The sequence below is a fragment of the Myiozetetes cayanensis genome, unplaced genomic scaffold (assembly GCF_022539395.1).
Source record: "Myiozetetes cayanensis isolate MyiCay16 unplaced genomic scaffold, myiCay2020 scf2-11, whole genome shotgun sequence".
NCBI classification, from domain to species: domain Eukaryota; kingdom Metazoa; phylum Chordata; class Aves; order Passeriformes; family Tyrannidae; genus Myiozetetes; species Myiozetetes cayanensis.
This window is the reverse complement of record NW_026087411.1, coordinates 49,684,232-49,700,808: the sequence shown is the minus strand read 5'-3', so window position 1 is coordinate 49,700,808 and position 16,577 is coordinate 49,684,232. Positions and strand designations below refer to the sequence as shown.

Genomic DNA, 16,577 nt, shown 5'->3' with positions numbered 1-16,577 from the left:
AGATTATACTGTAAAAAACTTTCCCTTGTGATTAACAAAACAAGAAATAAAATGACCTGCTATCTTTTCCCATTTCAGTATTTATGGGCACATGTAAACAATAACACCTCCGAATGAGGATAAAATGAGACAGAAACCAGGAAGGATGTGACAATAATTAGAAAAAGCTCTTGAAGATAAATCACTTTTGGGAGGAAACAAGGCTACCAGAAGGAACACTAAACCTGCAATAAACTAGACTTTTGTTGAAGAACATTGCAGTTTTCTACATTGCAATCTTCAGGAGTCGTGGAATAAAGGTGCTGAGTATTACCCACAAGACATGCAATGCCAGAAGTCATATCAAGATAAAGAGGGAAACCCTGCTGAGATGGGTTGACCCTAGTCAGCAGTCAAGCACCCATGCAGCCTCTTGCTCCCTTCCCCTGCCCCACAATGGGAGGAGAGAGAGAACAGGAAGAACAAAAGGAAGAAAACTTGTGGGTAGAGATAAGGACAGTTTAAAGGCGGGGGTTGGCTGGGTAAGTGATGCAAGTAACATCTCTCACCACATCCTCCAGTCACTGTCTGAGCAATGGCCAAAGACCCCACTCTTCTTCCTCCACCTCTGCTTTTATTGATTGCTGATCATGACGTTGTGTGGTATGAGCTGTGTCCCCTCCCAGCCTCTTGCCCATCCCCAGCCTACTGATCGAGGGGCAGAGTGAAAAGCAGAGAAGGCATCAATGCTGTGTGAGCTCTATAAAGTTATCTGATAATGTAACACAGAAAATACCATTAAGAACCAAAAGTTAACATTTCAGTGCCCAGTTTCAGCAGCTATTCCTCAAAACAATGAACCTGATTCTGAATCTATGAAATTCTATTCAATTTTCTAAGCTTACCAGAAGAATAATTTTTTTAATAAAAACATAATATTTTAATGAAGTTCTGCAGAAAACATGATGAGAAAGTTATCTGAGAAAATGGTACACTCAGGGATTCCATAGTAAAAAAAGGCAATGGAAAAATAAATAATCAAGCCAGCTTTATAAAGACCTGCCCAAAAAACCATAAAAAATACTGTTGGGAGGCTTGGTGTACATTTATGTAGAAGGGACACTGATCATGTTGGATATGTGTATGCCCTAGAGCATGACCCAGGCTCAGCACTCAGTGGGTGACAATGCACACAATCAGCTTTTGTCTTACAATCATAGAATCAGTAACATTAGAAAAGACTTCCAAGATCACTGAGTCCGACCTTTGACTGAACACCACCATGTCAACTAAACCATAGCACTCAGTGTCACGTCCAGTCTTTTCTTGAACATTTCCAGGAACGGTGACTCCATCAGTGCCCTGGGAAGTTCATTCCAATACTTAAGCACCCTTTCAGTAAAGAAATTCTTCCTGATGTCCCACCTGAACCTCCCCTAGCACAGCTTGAGGCCATTTCCTCTTGTCCTGTTGCTAGCTGCCTGGGAAACAAGGCTGATTCCTAACTCTCTACAACCTCCTTTCACATAATTGTAGAGAGCAATAATGCCTGAGCCTTCTTTTCTCCACACTAAACAAGCCCATCTCCCTCAGCTGCTCCTCATAGGACTTATCCTCTAGACTCTTCACGAGCTCCATTGTCCTTCTCTGTACACGTTCCAGCACCTCGATGTCTTTCTTGTAGTGAGGGACCCAAAACTGAACACAGGATTTGAGGTGTGACCTCACCAGTGCAGAGTACAGGGAGGGGACAATCACTTCCCTAGTCCTGTTGGTCACACTATTTCCACACACAGGCCACACACACACAGAGGTCAGGATGCCACTGTTTTTCTTGGCCACCTGGGCCACTGCTGGCTCATGTTCAGCCACTGTTGAACAGCACCCCCAGGTCCTTTTCTAGTGGACCACTTTTCAGACACAAAAATCTGTCAGGGAGGTTGTCCACTGCAACTGACATTGCAGTTTTAGGAGCACGGAGCACTGAGGGAGGAATGGGCCACCTGGTCTAGCCAGCCGGATCAGACAAATCAACCCTGGCAATCAATAGGGTGATAGATGTCACAGCCAGCCAGATTACCCTCACATCCAGTCTTAGTGCTGACTATACAGGTCGCAGAACCCAATTCAGTGTCTAGGTGGAGGCCAAGTTCTCCTGCAAACCCTCAGGTATTGCAAATATGAAATTGTGACTCTGAGCTCTTTAAAAACACATTCCTCACAGGCTACTCTAGTATGTCCTGTGACTATGGTCATCAGATTCTAAATAAACACAGTAAGCTGGGCACACCAATATCAGCTGAAACTTCATCCATCTGCTTGCCACAGTGGCTGACAGCATTTCTGGCACATTCCCAGAGCATTTAATTTTATTAAGTACATTTACTGAAGAAACAAAAATGACTAAACTGAGCAAACTATAGAGTCCTCATAAATATAACTACTTCCCCCCCCTCCTTTTTTTGTTTGAATAACAGCAGGAAATGAAGAACTGCACGACTAAAGGAAGTGAAGGAACTATTTATGTAGCATGGGAAAAATTAAACTGAGATTCAACACTTTAAAGTGGGTGACATCTGTTTATCAAAATACTTTTATTGTATCTCTTTTGCTTTTTTTTTTTCCTGCTAAGACTCAGAAACAGAGATGCAGTGCTAGATTTGTCCTTTGATTTTAGCGGCAATTTGTGCAAATTCTGCCACTACTGCAAAACCAAAATATTGGTCTGGCATTGCCAATTGCTAATAAAATATACCCATGTATTGTCTGCCATTTTTTCTCTAAATTACTCACACATGTGTATATAATATGAAAAGATGTGTGGGACTGGGAGTTTTTCCCTTTCTGTACATGAGATACAAAGTGGCTATGCACTAACTTTTTATTTCTGTTAAAATAAAACCTGTTGAACGAGTGGGATGTACACCAATTGTGGTCTGGAAGGGTAAAAGAAACAGCTTATGAACTGAACAGCTGAATTTAGCAGGAACTCAAACCATTGATTTCTACAAGTAGCTAGCAAAAACATGCACCAAGGATAATAATTTTCAATGATTCAAAGCAGAACCTTTGGCTAAGTGGTAAGTCTGCCCTTAAAATAGGCTAAATAAGACGTTCTCCAACTACACAAAGTACCAGGACCTGCCAGAGACCCCATACTGTATTCTACCAGCAGCAGAAGGCAGTACCAAGTAAATTCTGAAATTTAATATACAGGCAAATATGATTTGCAGTTTCACTGCTCTTCTGTCAGTAAAAGTGGGAACTAAGGTCATCAGTGCTGCTCCTGGAATCACTGCAGAAAAAATTACGGGGGGTGCTAAAAAGAACCCAAATGAGCCCCACAAGAACACCCCAAACAGTTCCACCAAAAGCTTAACTCAAATAGCACTCAATGATGCACAGATCTATCTATTGGATAGACAAGGAATCCACTAAGAAGGCATGATGTAAACATTGTTTTTATATGCATACTTCATCCTTGCTCCTACAAGCACTACTGCATGTCAACTTCTTGCCAACATCCATTTCTAACCTACTGTGTACCAGTACAGAGCATGAGTGAGGAATATCTCTGCTGCTGAACTCCAGACAACCACCCATGGCACCAAGCAACCCCATTGGGTTGCTTGAGATAAACAGCCATTTACTTCTCTTCACTGATCATGCAGAGAGTTCCGTTTCCCCAGTACGTAATTTAAGCACTAACATTAAATAATGTCAATACCCAGTGAAGTAAACCAGGTTTTTCAGTTGTCTGCAAGACCACTTCCAAGATCAGTCACAGCTGCTGTGAAATTGGCAGAGCACTTGCAGGAACAGTGGAGAGCAGAAGAAAATTTAAAATATAAAAATAAGACTTCAATACCCAGAAAATATTTGGTGGTATTTAGGTTAAAACAGAGTTTTTTGTGAATATTTTCATTCAAAGTTCTAAATAAATCTGCTTTGGCTATGCTCTCATTCCTGTCATACCCAATTTCCACTAGCTTTTAGAAGATGTGTATTATACATCAGTCACCCATTAATTCCACACTCTCATTTTATGTAACAGAAAAGCATATGTTCTTGCCCCAGCAGTAAACCTCCAAACTTGCCAACATTCTGAAAGCCCCAAGAGCACAGCTCTGCAAGGCACTGGGGGCTCTGGCCAGACTGCACACTCATACTCCCTGCAGGGCAGGCATGCACCAACTACTCCACTGGAGTAATGTCCATGTGCTCCCTGTACCTGTCTTTCTCAACACAGGCCCAACACAACCAGCCACTGGGCTCTCCTAGTAACTTGTGCTGCACTTCTTTCTAGTGAGAAACAAGTAAAACCAGAAAGAACCTACACCTTCTGTCCCTTTTCTTGCTAGATCCAGTGGTGCTCTTTATCCATCTCCCTTTCCCCCTTCCACTCCACAAAAAGCAAGAAATCAAGTAATGTAGCTGTTAAGTGTGGAAATTAACTGAAACAGTCAAGAAGCAGAGACAGGACAAACCACTAGTCTTTGTTCTAAGCCCTACATTTGCATACACTAAAGATGTTAATACTCATAATGACTTACCAGGCACATGTATACCCCAGGTACAACAATTCATCACACAGCAACTCAACTTCATAACCCTTCAAGATTCAGTTGAAAGAAATAGTATGGAAGAAGAGAGATCACTACAATTACCTAATTTAAGGTTTTCATAATAGAAAAAGTATTAGATAGAATCATATTGCAAAAGGCACAAGAATAGGCTATATTGTTTTATCACTAATCTGTCAAAACACAAGAAATTAGGTTTCTTCCTATGATGGATGCACAGAGGTGATTAATCCCATAGCTACAGGGAAGCCAGATCAGAAAAAAAAGTCACAGGGAATGCAAACTAATTGTGAGGTCTCTCTTCAATTCTCAAGTATTTCAGGGCCGGAGAATAGAGCAGGAGTGCTTGCATGGGCAGACAACAGATGCTCCTCCAGACTTTCAGCAAACAGCAGAGCAGGGAGGGATGGGTGAATGCAGCTATTTCTTTGTTGTTTTAACTTAAGCAATTGGAGGAAGATAACAATTTAAGACACTGCCCCCTGGATAGCTTTTCTATTTCTCATGAGTCTCCAATTATTATATTTTTCTCTCTCTTCAATACCCTCATTTCCCTTGAGTATGCACTCATCATCAACTTGCATTCCCTAGAAATCCTCCCACTAGCTATCTGGAAATAAATTCACGCTAGAAGGCATAACACTCTTCTAACATGTAGATGCCTTTAAAACCACAAGTCATCCTCAGAAACCAAATTGCACAGAGGTGCATAAAAAATTCCTTGCAAGACCTATTTTGGAGACAAGTGAATTCAGCCAACTCGCAAACATCAGAAGTAATTTCAATTCAGCAAGCATGATTGGCATTCTCAAAACCTTGGCCCAAACCACACACCTCTTTGCACGTGCACTTCTTTTAAAAATATTTTTTCTTGGTCTTTTTTTGTGCTCACATTTTGCCCTCAGCCAATATGATAAAAATGTTTTCTGTGTGAGCCCTGGAGAACTGAGCAGACCAAACACTAATTCTCATATGGAATTTATTTAGAGGGGGAGTAAAATCCCTTAAGTTGAGTAGTTATGTTATTTTGAACTGGTTTTATATTTTATGCGTACATAGTGGAGTTGGAATTTCAGGGCTGGCTTTTGTTTGCATTCATCATGAAACATTTGTTATATGAGCTGCTGCTACTGCTACCAAAACAGCTGCTGCTCACTGCTAGAAAACCAGAAGCCAACTCAACAGTTTCTTTCTTTCCCTGGTAAGTCTAGCTGGCAAATGAGGCCTGGTGTGTCTACATAAAATTACCTTTCTTTGGCTTCGCTTTTGCCATCTTTTGCCTACCCCGAACACAAACTTGAAAGAGCACGGACAAATCAGAACAAGAGCAGGTATGTTCTGATGCTCCTTAATCACCTACCACTAAATGCAAATCAGAACTACAGCTGTGTGAACTCCCTGCACTGCAGCTAGGGTAGCACCTCAAATGTGAATGTCTTTCCTTCAGCTGCTCTTGAGATTCAGCCAGGATTTAGCCTTTCTGTCCTGCATCACCATTTTCCACCATATGGAAAAACTGAACCATGATTTGATCTAGCTTTGCATAAAAATTTCTTCTGTAGGAGACTGCTTTACTGTGCAGAAAAAAGTACCCAGCCATCTGACAATCTGTGAACTTTCCTACCAACCTGCACACAGCTGAGGACCCAGAGCATCTGCAAACTGCAGTCTTGAGTGCCAAGGGCAGACCTTCTCAATTGCACATAAGCTGAATTTTAATGCTTTGCTTTGTTACGATTACTAAACCACTTCAGTGTTGTTCTTGTTGCTTCCTGGTAATATCATACTGACAGTGACCTCTATCATCTCAGCCTCATATTTTTAACACAACATTTATTCCAGGCTGAAGCACAGTCCCTGCAAGACTTCCCTGCTTATCTAAAGTAAGCAGACACTACTGAAAAATGAATGCCTACCTCTTTCACCAATTTTATCCTGCAGGAGAACATTCTCTCTCCTATCCTGACAACCTGTTTTCTTAAGGAGCTTTTGGATAGAGATCTTGTTGAAAATCACACCGGTATCATCTCATAACCCTATCCTTGCTGAGTCCTCCAAGGAAGTAGTTGATTTGTGATGCTCTACAAATGCCATACTGACTTTTCCCAACTGTCTATTAGTCACATTCTTTATTATCGTTCCTACTACTACATAAATTTGATTCTTGCACCTATTGCTATCCAGGTGACCACTGCAGCCCTTTAAAAGCTTGTGAGTCATCTTAACTACCTCCTGTTCTTCCAAAATAACTGCTGGTTGAATGACAGGACACACCACAGAGCTGGTAATTTCAGTTTCAAAGAGATCCCTGGTGAATACTAGCTCTGACAGCAGCACTCATGACACTTCCACGGAGTAAAGATAGCTGAGGATGAAAAAATGCCACACTGTAACAGCAAATCTGTTACCTGTATTATAGATGGCATCTGGAAGTAATTGAGAAGTTATTCAAATGGAGTCCAAACAGTACAGTTCAAAAGCTGAGATTTATAAAGTGCAGTAACAATTCTGCAAATGTTGGAGATAGAAAAAGCAGCCCAACCGGAAAGAAGATACAAATAAAAGAACACAATGAGAATGCAGTTTGGAAAACAGGAAGGAGACAGGGGAGATGAGCCTAGACAGAAGCGGAGATAAGGACACTCTTTCATACTACATTTGAAAATTCGTGATTCTACTCCAAGAACAGAGAAAAAGAATAAAAAAGAATAAAAAAGGAATTTTCAAGGTTATATTTAGTAAAACCCTCTTCTCTTGCTATAGCTTCTTGGAGAACAAGTTTTCAAGAGGGACAGATCAAAAAGGCTGTGAATTTGCAAGCAGGAAGTAGGGAACACAGCTCCAAGAAAGACTCTTGGAAGAGCAAGGGGTCAGCTCTCCAGCATCATAAATTGCCTCCAGGGTAGGTAAAGCAAAGAGACTCAGAGGACGGGGCACAGTCAGGGTGTGAAGGTATGCTCAAGTGAGCAGATTATCCCCTCAGGAATGACATCAGGAATGGGAGACATACCAAAAGGACTCCTGAGTAGCAGCTGGAAGCTACACTGCTAATACATTTACTTCATTTTAATTCTTACAACTTTGTCATCAAGGGACAACCCTAGAACTTTGATGAAATTGCTTCTACTAATTCTTTCCCTCCTTTTCTAATAATAGTAACAGTGTTCTTAAGATGACTTAGAGCACAATACGCTGTGTCCTCTGGGAGTAACTGGTTCCTTTACAGGTCCTTTGGGATGCCTATTCCCTGAGAGTGCCTCCCTGTCACTTCTCCCAGCTACCCACCGTCTCACTCTCCCTGACCCTTGTGGGCCACCTAGCCCTGATGTGGCTGAAAAAAACCTTTTGGTGTTAGCTTTAATGCCTTTAGCAAGTTGCATACTAGAAAATGCCTTGCTATAATTTCACACCTAACTTGTCAGAATTTATGATCTTTCATGTTTTCCTCATTTTAATTATTCCAACATTTTAATTATTATGGCAGCTAATTTGTATCACTGTAAAAGCTTGATTTTAAATTGTAATGTGTATGTGAAAACCCAAGGAATTCCTTAGGAAAGGCTGCTTGCCTCTACTGTACATGTCAAAGTATTTTTACAATTAAATTTCTTTTCTGTAGTTACTTAAGTATTTTTCAAAACATTTCTGAGCCATCAAAGATATTGGCTCACAGTATTTGCATTGTTCTTGCAAGATGCCTTGGAGTTAAGGATAATCAATTTAACCTGTAGCCCATTCTGTCATTGATACAATGATGTAGTCTGAGGGAAAAGTACAATAGCCTTATTTGAAGACTGAAAATATGATTGTACTCCTAAAAGCAAAGTGAGCAGTCAACTCTGTGATCTGTTCCACACTGTCCCTGTTTCTTTAATGCTGCATATGCTCAGTTTTCAGTTAAAGATGTTTCTTTCCAAATAGTGATCCTGAAAACATACTGTGGGACACAAAAATTGAGCTAAATTCTAAGTTGTTTTGATCCTATTATTAATAATAAAGTTTTTCATATTCCAGCTGCAGCCACCTTGTGCAACTTTTTTGTTTCCATGTAGGTGAAATGAAGACCTGTTCAAATATATACTGCAGCTCGGAACAGAAGCAGGCCTATTAATTGGGATTTAATGGCTATCTGCCTCTTCCTATATGCCTTCTGTTGCCTGGATAGAAGTCAAAGTTGGCAAAGAAGTGATCTGCATAAACTGTTACTGCTATAATTTTTGTTTAAATGCTATTTTTAAAGCAGAAGCAGTAGCAGAGGTTTGGCTGAAATGATTAAAATAGCATTAGGATTTTATTTAGTAAGTTAGTCAAGAAGGAATGAACTGTCATTGCAAGCTTTAACTGTCATTAAAATGTTTGTGGTATTTTGTCATCAGTGACCCTAGATTATTTATGAGATACCATTAATGCTGATTCCAAATGCAGCTTTCCCTCTGTGCTGGACCTTTAACAAAGCTGGTTGTCCATGGGTTTTTCATTTTGTGATACAAGGAACAGGAAACATTCAAAAGGTGCATCAGAGAATCAATCTCGGATGAGTAACAGGAGCCCACTTATAAACCATAACATCTTTAGTGATTGATATGTTCATTAAATAAACATAATATGTTCATTAAATAAACATAACGATTGCACCAAGCCTTCAAAATGATCTGACACACACAAAAAACTTGATATATGGCATATAAGGCTTTGGCTGACTGGTCCCTTGGGATTTAGATCACAAATAAGTTTTGCTTTTACTGCAAAACAGTATGAAATCACATCCTTGTGGGTATAATCCAAAACCAGACAGCCCATCAGTATACCTGATGAAAGGAAATATAGGTGGGATGAAATGGAAAATCTGTAGGCCGAATTCTTGGAATTGCACTAAAAGATGAAGATGATGCATTAGGTGGTCTCAGTCTTCATAATCCTACAGGTATAAATGTATTATACAGAAACTTTTAGAGAAAGGAAGCTCTGTTCATGATAGAGGCTCAGATGAGCATGCAAAGAAGTAAAATGTGCTTGGCTTCAGGAAAAGACCTTGCCATTTGACAGGACAGAGGAATACAAAAAAGATGGTGGAAAGGAATAGGGAAAGGCATAGCACAAGCTCTGTATACACATCTATTATAGCTCAAAGAAAGGAAAGATTAAATAATTCTACCAAAAAAAACCCAACTCAGCCTGTCTCTACAATCCACTCTAGTTTGTCAGAGCCAGTCTAGGAGCTCATGTGTCCAGAAACTTTAGTAGAAGAGGAACATTTGATCCAGGTTTTTCAAACAATGATTTAAGCGAACATGGACTTCACTTTCCACTACAACTCATTCTGAGTAGAGCCTTTACAAATTCAACTCCCATGAAAATCCAAGCCTAAAATAAGGATTTAAAAATCAGTATTGTAACTAACAAGCAGAGAAACAATATCCTTCTTTGCCATATTCAGTGGTGAGACCTGGAAGGCAGCCAACCTCCTCAAATGCCAGAAGTGCTGGGCAGGGGCACTGTGGATCAACAGTGGCCTCATTCCTCATTCCTCCAGTTCATGAACTATGCCCATGATCCCCTCCTGCCAATTTGAAATATGTAAATTTCTCAACTGATCTAAGTGATTATTGTTGTTGTTGCTGCTGTACTTACAAAGTCAACCACTCCTCTTGACTCTAGGAGAAAGAAGAACCATGGCAATGCATTTGGCAGATGGGCATGTAAATTGCACTTCCCTGCACCGCAAGCTCAGGGAGTAGATTTACCAAACCGAGTGTCAAGGTCATGCGGGGCTGTCAGCAACATCACTTTTCATCTCAAAAGGACATTCATTTTGGGCCACAAGACGTATTTAAAGGCAACTGTTCTGCTGTGTAACCACGTATATATGAGCTAACTCGTATCTAACAAGCGCAGACTAAGAAGAAGGAGTAAAGAGAATTGATTTGAGCCTGGATGTACACAAGCGCTATTAGCACTGGCACGATGCTCGAGTGCCCTGGAAGCGCTGAACAAGTGAGCAGATCACACCACCTGCTGGTCAAAACTTCTCAGGTCGCACATTCACTGTGCTTCACATCATGGGTGGGAACGGGCTACGGAACTGTTACACAGATAGTTACTTCCCAAGTCCAACCTCATGCTTTATCTCCACGCGAAATTTAGAACTTCCCTCTTCTGTAGAAAATTTTTATAGTCAGTAATCCCTCTTTGGAGTATTACTTAGGGAAAACACAAAGCTGTTTTAGAGTGTGAGGCAAAAGAAAAGACAGTGTGTTTGGAGTCCCCAAAGTTCTTGAACATTTGAATGTGTTCCTGAATTCTGTCTTAAGAAAATAGCAGATGCAAAGAATTAATGCAAAAAAAACCCCAAAACCCCTCAGCATTTAAATTGAAACTAATCCAAGATGATTTTCTCACATCAAGAGTGCAGATCCTTGTAGGAGAGAGAAGGGTGTGCACTTCTGCACAAGAGTTGAGCCAATGTATTCCCTTTCCACACCAGTCACAACCCTCTCCATAAAGTACAGCACACAAGAAGTCAGCAGACGAAGAAGCCTCAGGACATTTGTCCTAATTTCTTCTTTCCTTTCATTTTGTGCTGAACAAAGGCAGAATATAAGATGATCACTACTTAAAGACACTGCATAAAAAGCACTGCCTCCTTCCATCAGAATTCTAAGATAATTTTACTCAGAGTTTCTGCTCTTGGAGGTTGCACCTGCAAAGACATCCACTGCAGTTCCTCAGAGGGCAAAAAGCCTTGGTTCCTGAACATTTCCAAATGCAGAGCATCCACGTGTTGTCAGTGCAGCCCAAGAGCAGGGTGGGAGAACAGCTGCTCCAAGAATTTAGTACTAAAGTTGTCAATCATACTGTAGGGAGCCCTGCTAACAAAGTGATGTCCTGGAAGAGGGTATAAGGAAAGAAAAAAAAACTCTCTCAGCCTTCTCTAACTTGTAAAGAGTTTTATTTTTATGAGGAGTGGAAAAATGCTCTTTTCCACTTCCAGCACAGGAAACATCTGAAGGCATATCCCCCTTCGATGCTGACCTAGCACAGGAGTGATGTTCAGCACAGTGTAAAGACTGATGAAGTTGATGCCACTCTTTTCCTAACTCCATCAAAAAAGGTCCTGCCTCACGGGACTTTAGCCTTACTGGGTTTAAAGAGAAGGTGAAGTTTATCAATAGAAAATGTCAAGACTCTGCCACTAGCATTCATGAAGAGAATGGATTTAAAAAATGAGCAGGTTTATATTACCTGGGATAATATTACTACTACAATCTAAAACGTTTCCTGTAAATGAGATTCTCCCAAGAATCAGATTTTCATTGCATTTTTAAAAATCACACTTTGTAGTTCACCTGAACAATATATTTTCTTTTGGCTGACAGCATGAGTTATTTCTTTGCACTCAATAAAACTCACTGTTTGGAAAGCTTAACTCAGTCTTCTTGCTGTAAAGTAAGATCTTTGCCTTCTCCATGCAAAATGCAACTTTCAGGAAACAAAGTTGGTTGGGGTTTTTTTTCTGATTTTGGGAGAAAGTATTTTTATAGGGCTTCTAGTACCAAAGAAAATTTATGAACTCCAGCAGAGAGATGAGAGGATATGGGTTATTTCTGAGGTGATAAAAAGCCATTTTATTGCCTATTCTTTTATATTAGGTGCTATTAACTTTTACCCCATGACACAGAAGTTGACAAGGTAGAGCAAATTCTGTTTTGCGGCGTACAGTGCACACGTGTGCCCACTTCAAAAGAAACGATGTAAGTATTCCCTGCATTCTGGTTTCCAGTCAGGCTCCAAAAGTGAGCTATAATGAGCTATAGAGAGCAAAAATGAACTGGACCAACAAACTTTTTTTCCCTTCAGTTGTGCTCCTGAGAGTGAAACAAGATTTTACATTTAAAGTTTTATTATAAATATTTCAAGCCTCTCAAAGAGTTAAGGAATACTTATAAATTCTGAAGTAAATATAATCCAAGGCTCTACAATTAGATCCTATCTGCTTCAGTGCTAGGAAAAAAGACAGAATTTTCAGCATGTTTCACTGTGTTAGCACAGAAAGCTATTAAACACAGTAATATCTTTTTTCCCCCCTTCATTTATTCTACCCATCTGTTGATCCATCTAGCTATTCCACAATCCATCTGCTGCCCCCATCCATGCCCTTTTGATCAAAGGCCCTTTTGGTCAAAGGCAGTTCTGGCTGTCAAGGCAGGACAAGTTTGTCACTTGGGACAAGACTGGGATCAAAAAAAAAGATAGTCCTTTTGCAATTCTTGACTTGGTATCAACATTAGGAAAATGTTTAATTTCAAGGAGAGAGTAGAGAAGCAGAAAAACAGGAGGTGTGTAGCTCTAAATTATTCTATAAGATAAAACCAGATTGGTTCCAATGAAAACTTTAGCATCATAAAGAGCTTTCACATTTTGGAGCACATGGTTATAAAACACACAAGTCAAAATATCTGGCATATGGATTAGCTTAAGGCAACCATTTTATTAATGCAATAAGGAAAGTTACCTTCCTAGTGTCCTCTGACACTAAAATTTTCTGTCAGGCAAAACTGCCACCTTTTTAAAAAATATTTTACCTTTCTTCAGTTTTCTTCTGCCAGCTTATGTAAGACAAATCATTAGCATCACTGAGAAAAGCACTCAAGTAATATTGCATTTAGCAGTTATCTGTGTCATTACCTATACAGACATACACACCTGCAATCACATTGCTGTGCTCTCTGATGAAAATGTCCTACTATCTAACTGACCACAGATCCATAGTTTTACTGATCTTCAGAACAATAGCAGCAAAATAGTTTTGAAGGTAAAATGACTACAGGCTTTGTTTCCTAGCTAGAAAAACACTGAGAATGAGTTTCTTAATAAATGTTATTGCAGTGTCTCAGATGATACAAAAGAAACAAAGAACTCTGAATATGGATTGCATGGTTAAAAGAAACAGAGATGAGAAAAAGTTTGTAGATTTCTTGATTTCTACAGCATCAACTACACTGAAGGCTCCCAACAAGAAGTCTGCTTGAGTGGGAGCTGTAGTGATCTAGTGACAACCCAAAGAACCTGTAACAGTCGAGGAGAGTCCCAACTTTGGGAAGAAGGGGTTTAACACACAATTCCTGCAGACATGTCTTAAATGCCCATGTGATTTTACAGGTTTGATAACATCCAGCAGTTTGCTTCCTATAGCAAGAGATAAGTGCTTTTAATGTGGTTTAGATTTATGACGTTGATGGGACAGCAATTGCCAATTTTCTACTCTGATTTCTAATCTATGTAATCCACTAGGCGACAATGGATGGAAACTGCCTTGCTTCAGCTACTTTTTGCTTCAAGGCAGCTCTATAAATCCAGTTTTTGAATTGTGTCTAATCCGCAACTGCTTACTGCAGTGGACTCTGGTGCAGAGATTCACAGACCTGGAAGTGAATCACCTTTCTGTATGTGGTCCTTCGCTATGTTTTTCTCATCTCATTGTATTGACCTGACAAAAGGTAAGTTGTGGAAAAACTTCACTTTCCTTATATGGAAACAGGAAAGACTCACATAAGAGAATCTCAGGTGGAGCAGCACATCAGCAGACGATACTGTAAACGTTATAGATGCAATCTGCAAGTATTATTGTTATTGCAACCAAAGATCAGTTTTGGCCCAAAGTATCTGCTGCTTTGTGGGATTACCACATAACTGGTAGAATAACATCTCCTCTTTCAAGCACTTCATGATGCAACAGCAGAGGGTGTTGTAGATCAGGGCTAAGATGCCCTGAGGAGCACAATATAGGATTTCTTACAAACCACTTAGATATTTTTTATTTTTCTGTTAAGTATTTTGTAAGCATTAGCACCAACTCAGAAATAACTTGAAAATAACTGTGATTGGAAAAAAGCCCCAATCACATGCATGTATGAAAAGAGGAGTTAACACAAGGTAACTATTTTCTTTCTAATCTTCATTGTTGATAAGTGAATGGGAAAGATAAAACAAAAGTTTAATCCATACAGGAAATACTGAAGGAATGTGGTGAATCTTTGGATATGATACAAGACCAGTCTTACACATGAAATATCAGAGGAAATCACTGTTCTGAAAGAGGTGATCAAATTTTCTCCAGATACCGATACATTCCTCCTGGAATATACACAGAGCAGAGAAAGATAACCCAGCACTTCATGATTCTCGTGGATGGCTTACTTCTCACCTGATGAAACCTTGTGTGCTGCTTATTAGCTTCCCCCATTGTAAGAGAAGTGAAAATCTATGGTGCACAGAACAGCTGAGGAAGTCCTACAGATTCTCAAAGGAAAGTCTTCTGACGGCAGAGAGACCATATCCTTCTACTGATCCCTCTGCCTCCCTCTCAGCTAACATCCCTATGGCAAAACCTTGAACACCAAATTGTGTAAATCTTTAGGATGACTTCCACATACTACGAACATCAGTATTTTTATTTTTTAATTTGTGAAGAAAAGGGAAATAACTGATCCAAAACTGGGCGTTGCTCTCATGTCAGTACTATACTATACTCTCCTTATGTCTGTTATTGAGCAAAATTGCTCTATTGCTGGCTATAGTACCAAAAGAAAGTTGAACTTCCACTTTCCAAAGAGTTGCCTTAACTGCCTTATTGCAAGCAGATAATGACCCACTGAAATGATGTTCAGAGAAGGAATATTACACTTTCCCTGAAGTATCTGTATCATTGCTAAATAAATTTTCAAAGATGCATCCTAGAAGAAGAGTTTGGCAGACAGTCACGTATAACTCTTGGTTATGGACAGAAACCCATAGTTTCTCCAAAGTGACTGGCTACTGTAAAAACTGCTCTGAGCCAAAAGCCAACCATCAGCTGCATGTATTACAAATGAAATTCCATCTTTGTTCCATATGCTTTTAATATTCAACTTGGTACAAAACACACATTTAACCACTGTAGGCATTTCACACTGACATGAATGCAATCGAGTCATCAAGCAAGAAGGGAAGTTTTACCCCTGCCTGGTTCATACAGTGTTGATGCACCAGTCAAATGTAAGCAGCAAATAATTTCTGCTGGAATGACATGCAGTCCTCCAGAAGCATCATATTTATTTTTAGGCATAAGATACGGGACTGCCTTTTAAAGAAGTCAGCAATAAATAAGTGTTGGGAGGGATGGACTGATGCAGAGAGAAGCCCTTCAGATTGGCTGTATGTGCAAATTGAGGAGTAGGTTGAGTATTCTCTGTTTTCATTTCTTAACTCAAGTCTCCTTTTTTCTCTGCATATTTTGTACTAATAGTGCTGTAAATATGCATTCTTATCTGTACTTTACCTAAAGTCAGTTTAACTGAAGGTTCATTTCATTTCAACTCTTAGTTAAGGATGAGGGAAAAAAAGTAGTACTGGTACTGGAGAATCTCCAAAGTGTCTAGCTTCCCAAACCATTTCTTGAAGGCTCACTTAGGTAGATATTGCTGACACCATTTTAAGAATATTTTGACAGTATTATTTTAGAGTTGAGTATGATAGAATAAAAAAAAGAAAAAGCCACTCCAGTGGAAAATGGGAAGCTTTCTGGCATATGGCAAGATCCCTGAGCAACAAGTGCTTGCCCAGGATAGAAAACCACATAATAACAATATAGATAAAAGCAGAATGTGTGACCTTCCCCATCAATCAAATCTGCTCCCTAAAAGGAAAATAAATCTCTTCATTGACTAAACAAGACAGAAACACGTACCTTTCAGCAGCCATGCAGATTTTGCCAAAGCTTCTGTAAGAATAGCTTCTTAATGGAAAAAGTTACCTGGGTTTTTGTAGATGCTAAGCACATCCTTGAAATAATGAGGTAAGAATCTTTCTAATAAAAGCAGCACATCCTCCAACTCCTCCAGAATGCCCACAAGCAGAAAATTTTCATTAACGTTCAGCTTTGCTCTTTCAAGGGCCCATTCACCAGGCTCCCTGTATGAAATTGGTGGAGGGAGATAGATGGAGGAGGGAAAAAGAAAAGTTTAAATACGCATTTGC

At 39.7% G+C, this 16,577-nt stretch overlaps 1 protein-coding gene across 1 annotated transcript in view; it reads right to left on the bottom strand.

Moving 5' to 3' along the window:
- The window catches only part of UST (uronyl 2-sulfotransferase), a 152,890-nt gene that overhangs the window by 14,131 nt on the left and 122,182 nt on the right, over positions 1–16,577 (bottom strand). Inside the window, exon 7 of the mRNA XM_050316281.1 lies at positions 16,354–16,511. Coding sequence (XP_050172238.1) covers positions 16,354–16,511 — 158 coding nt within the window. The remainder of the gene's footprint in view (positions 1–16,353; positions 16,512–16,577) is intronic.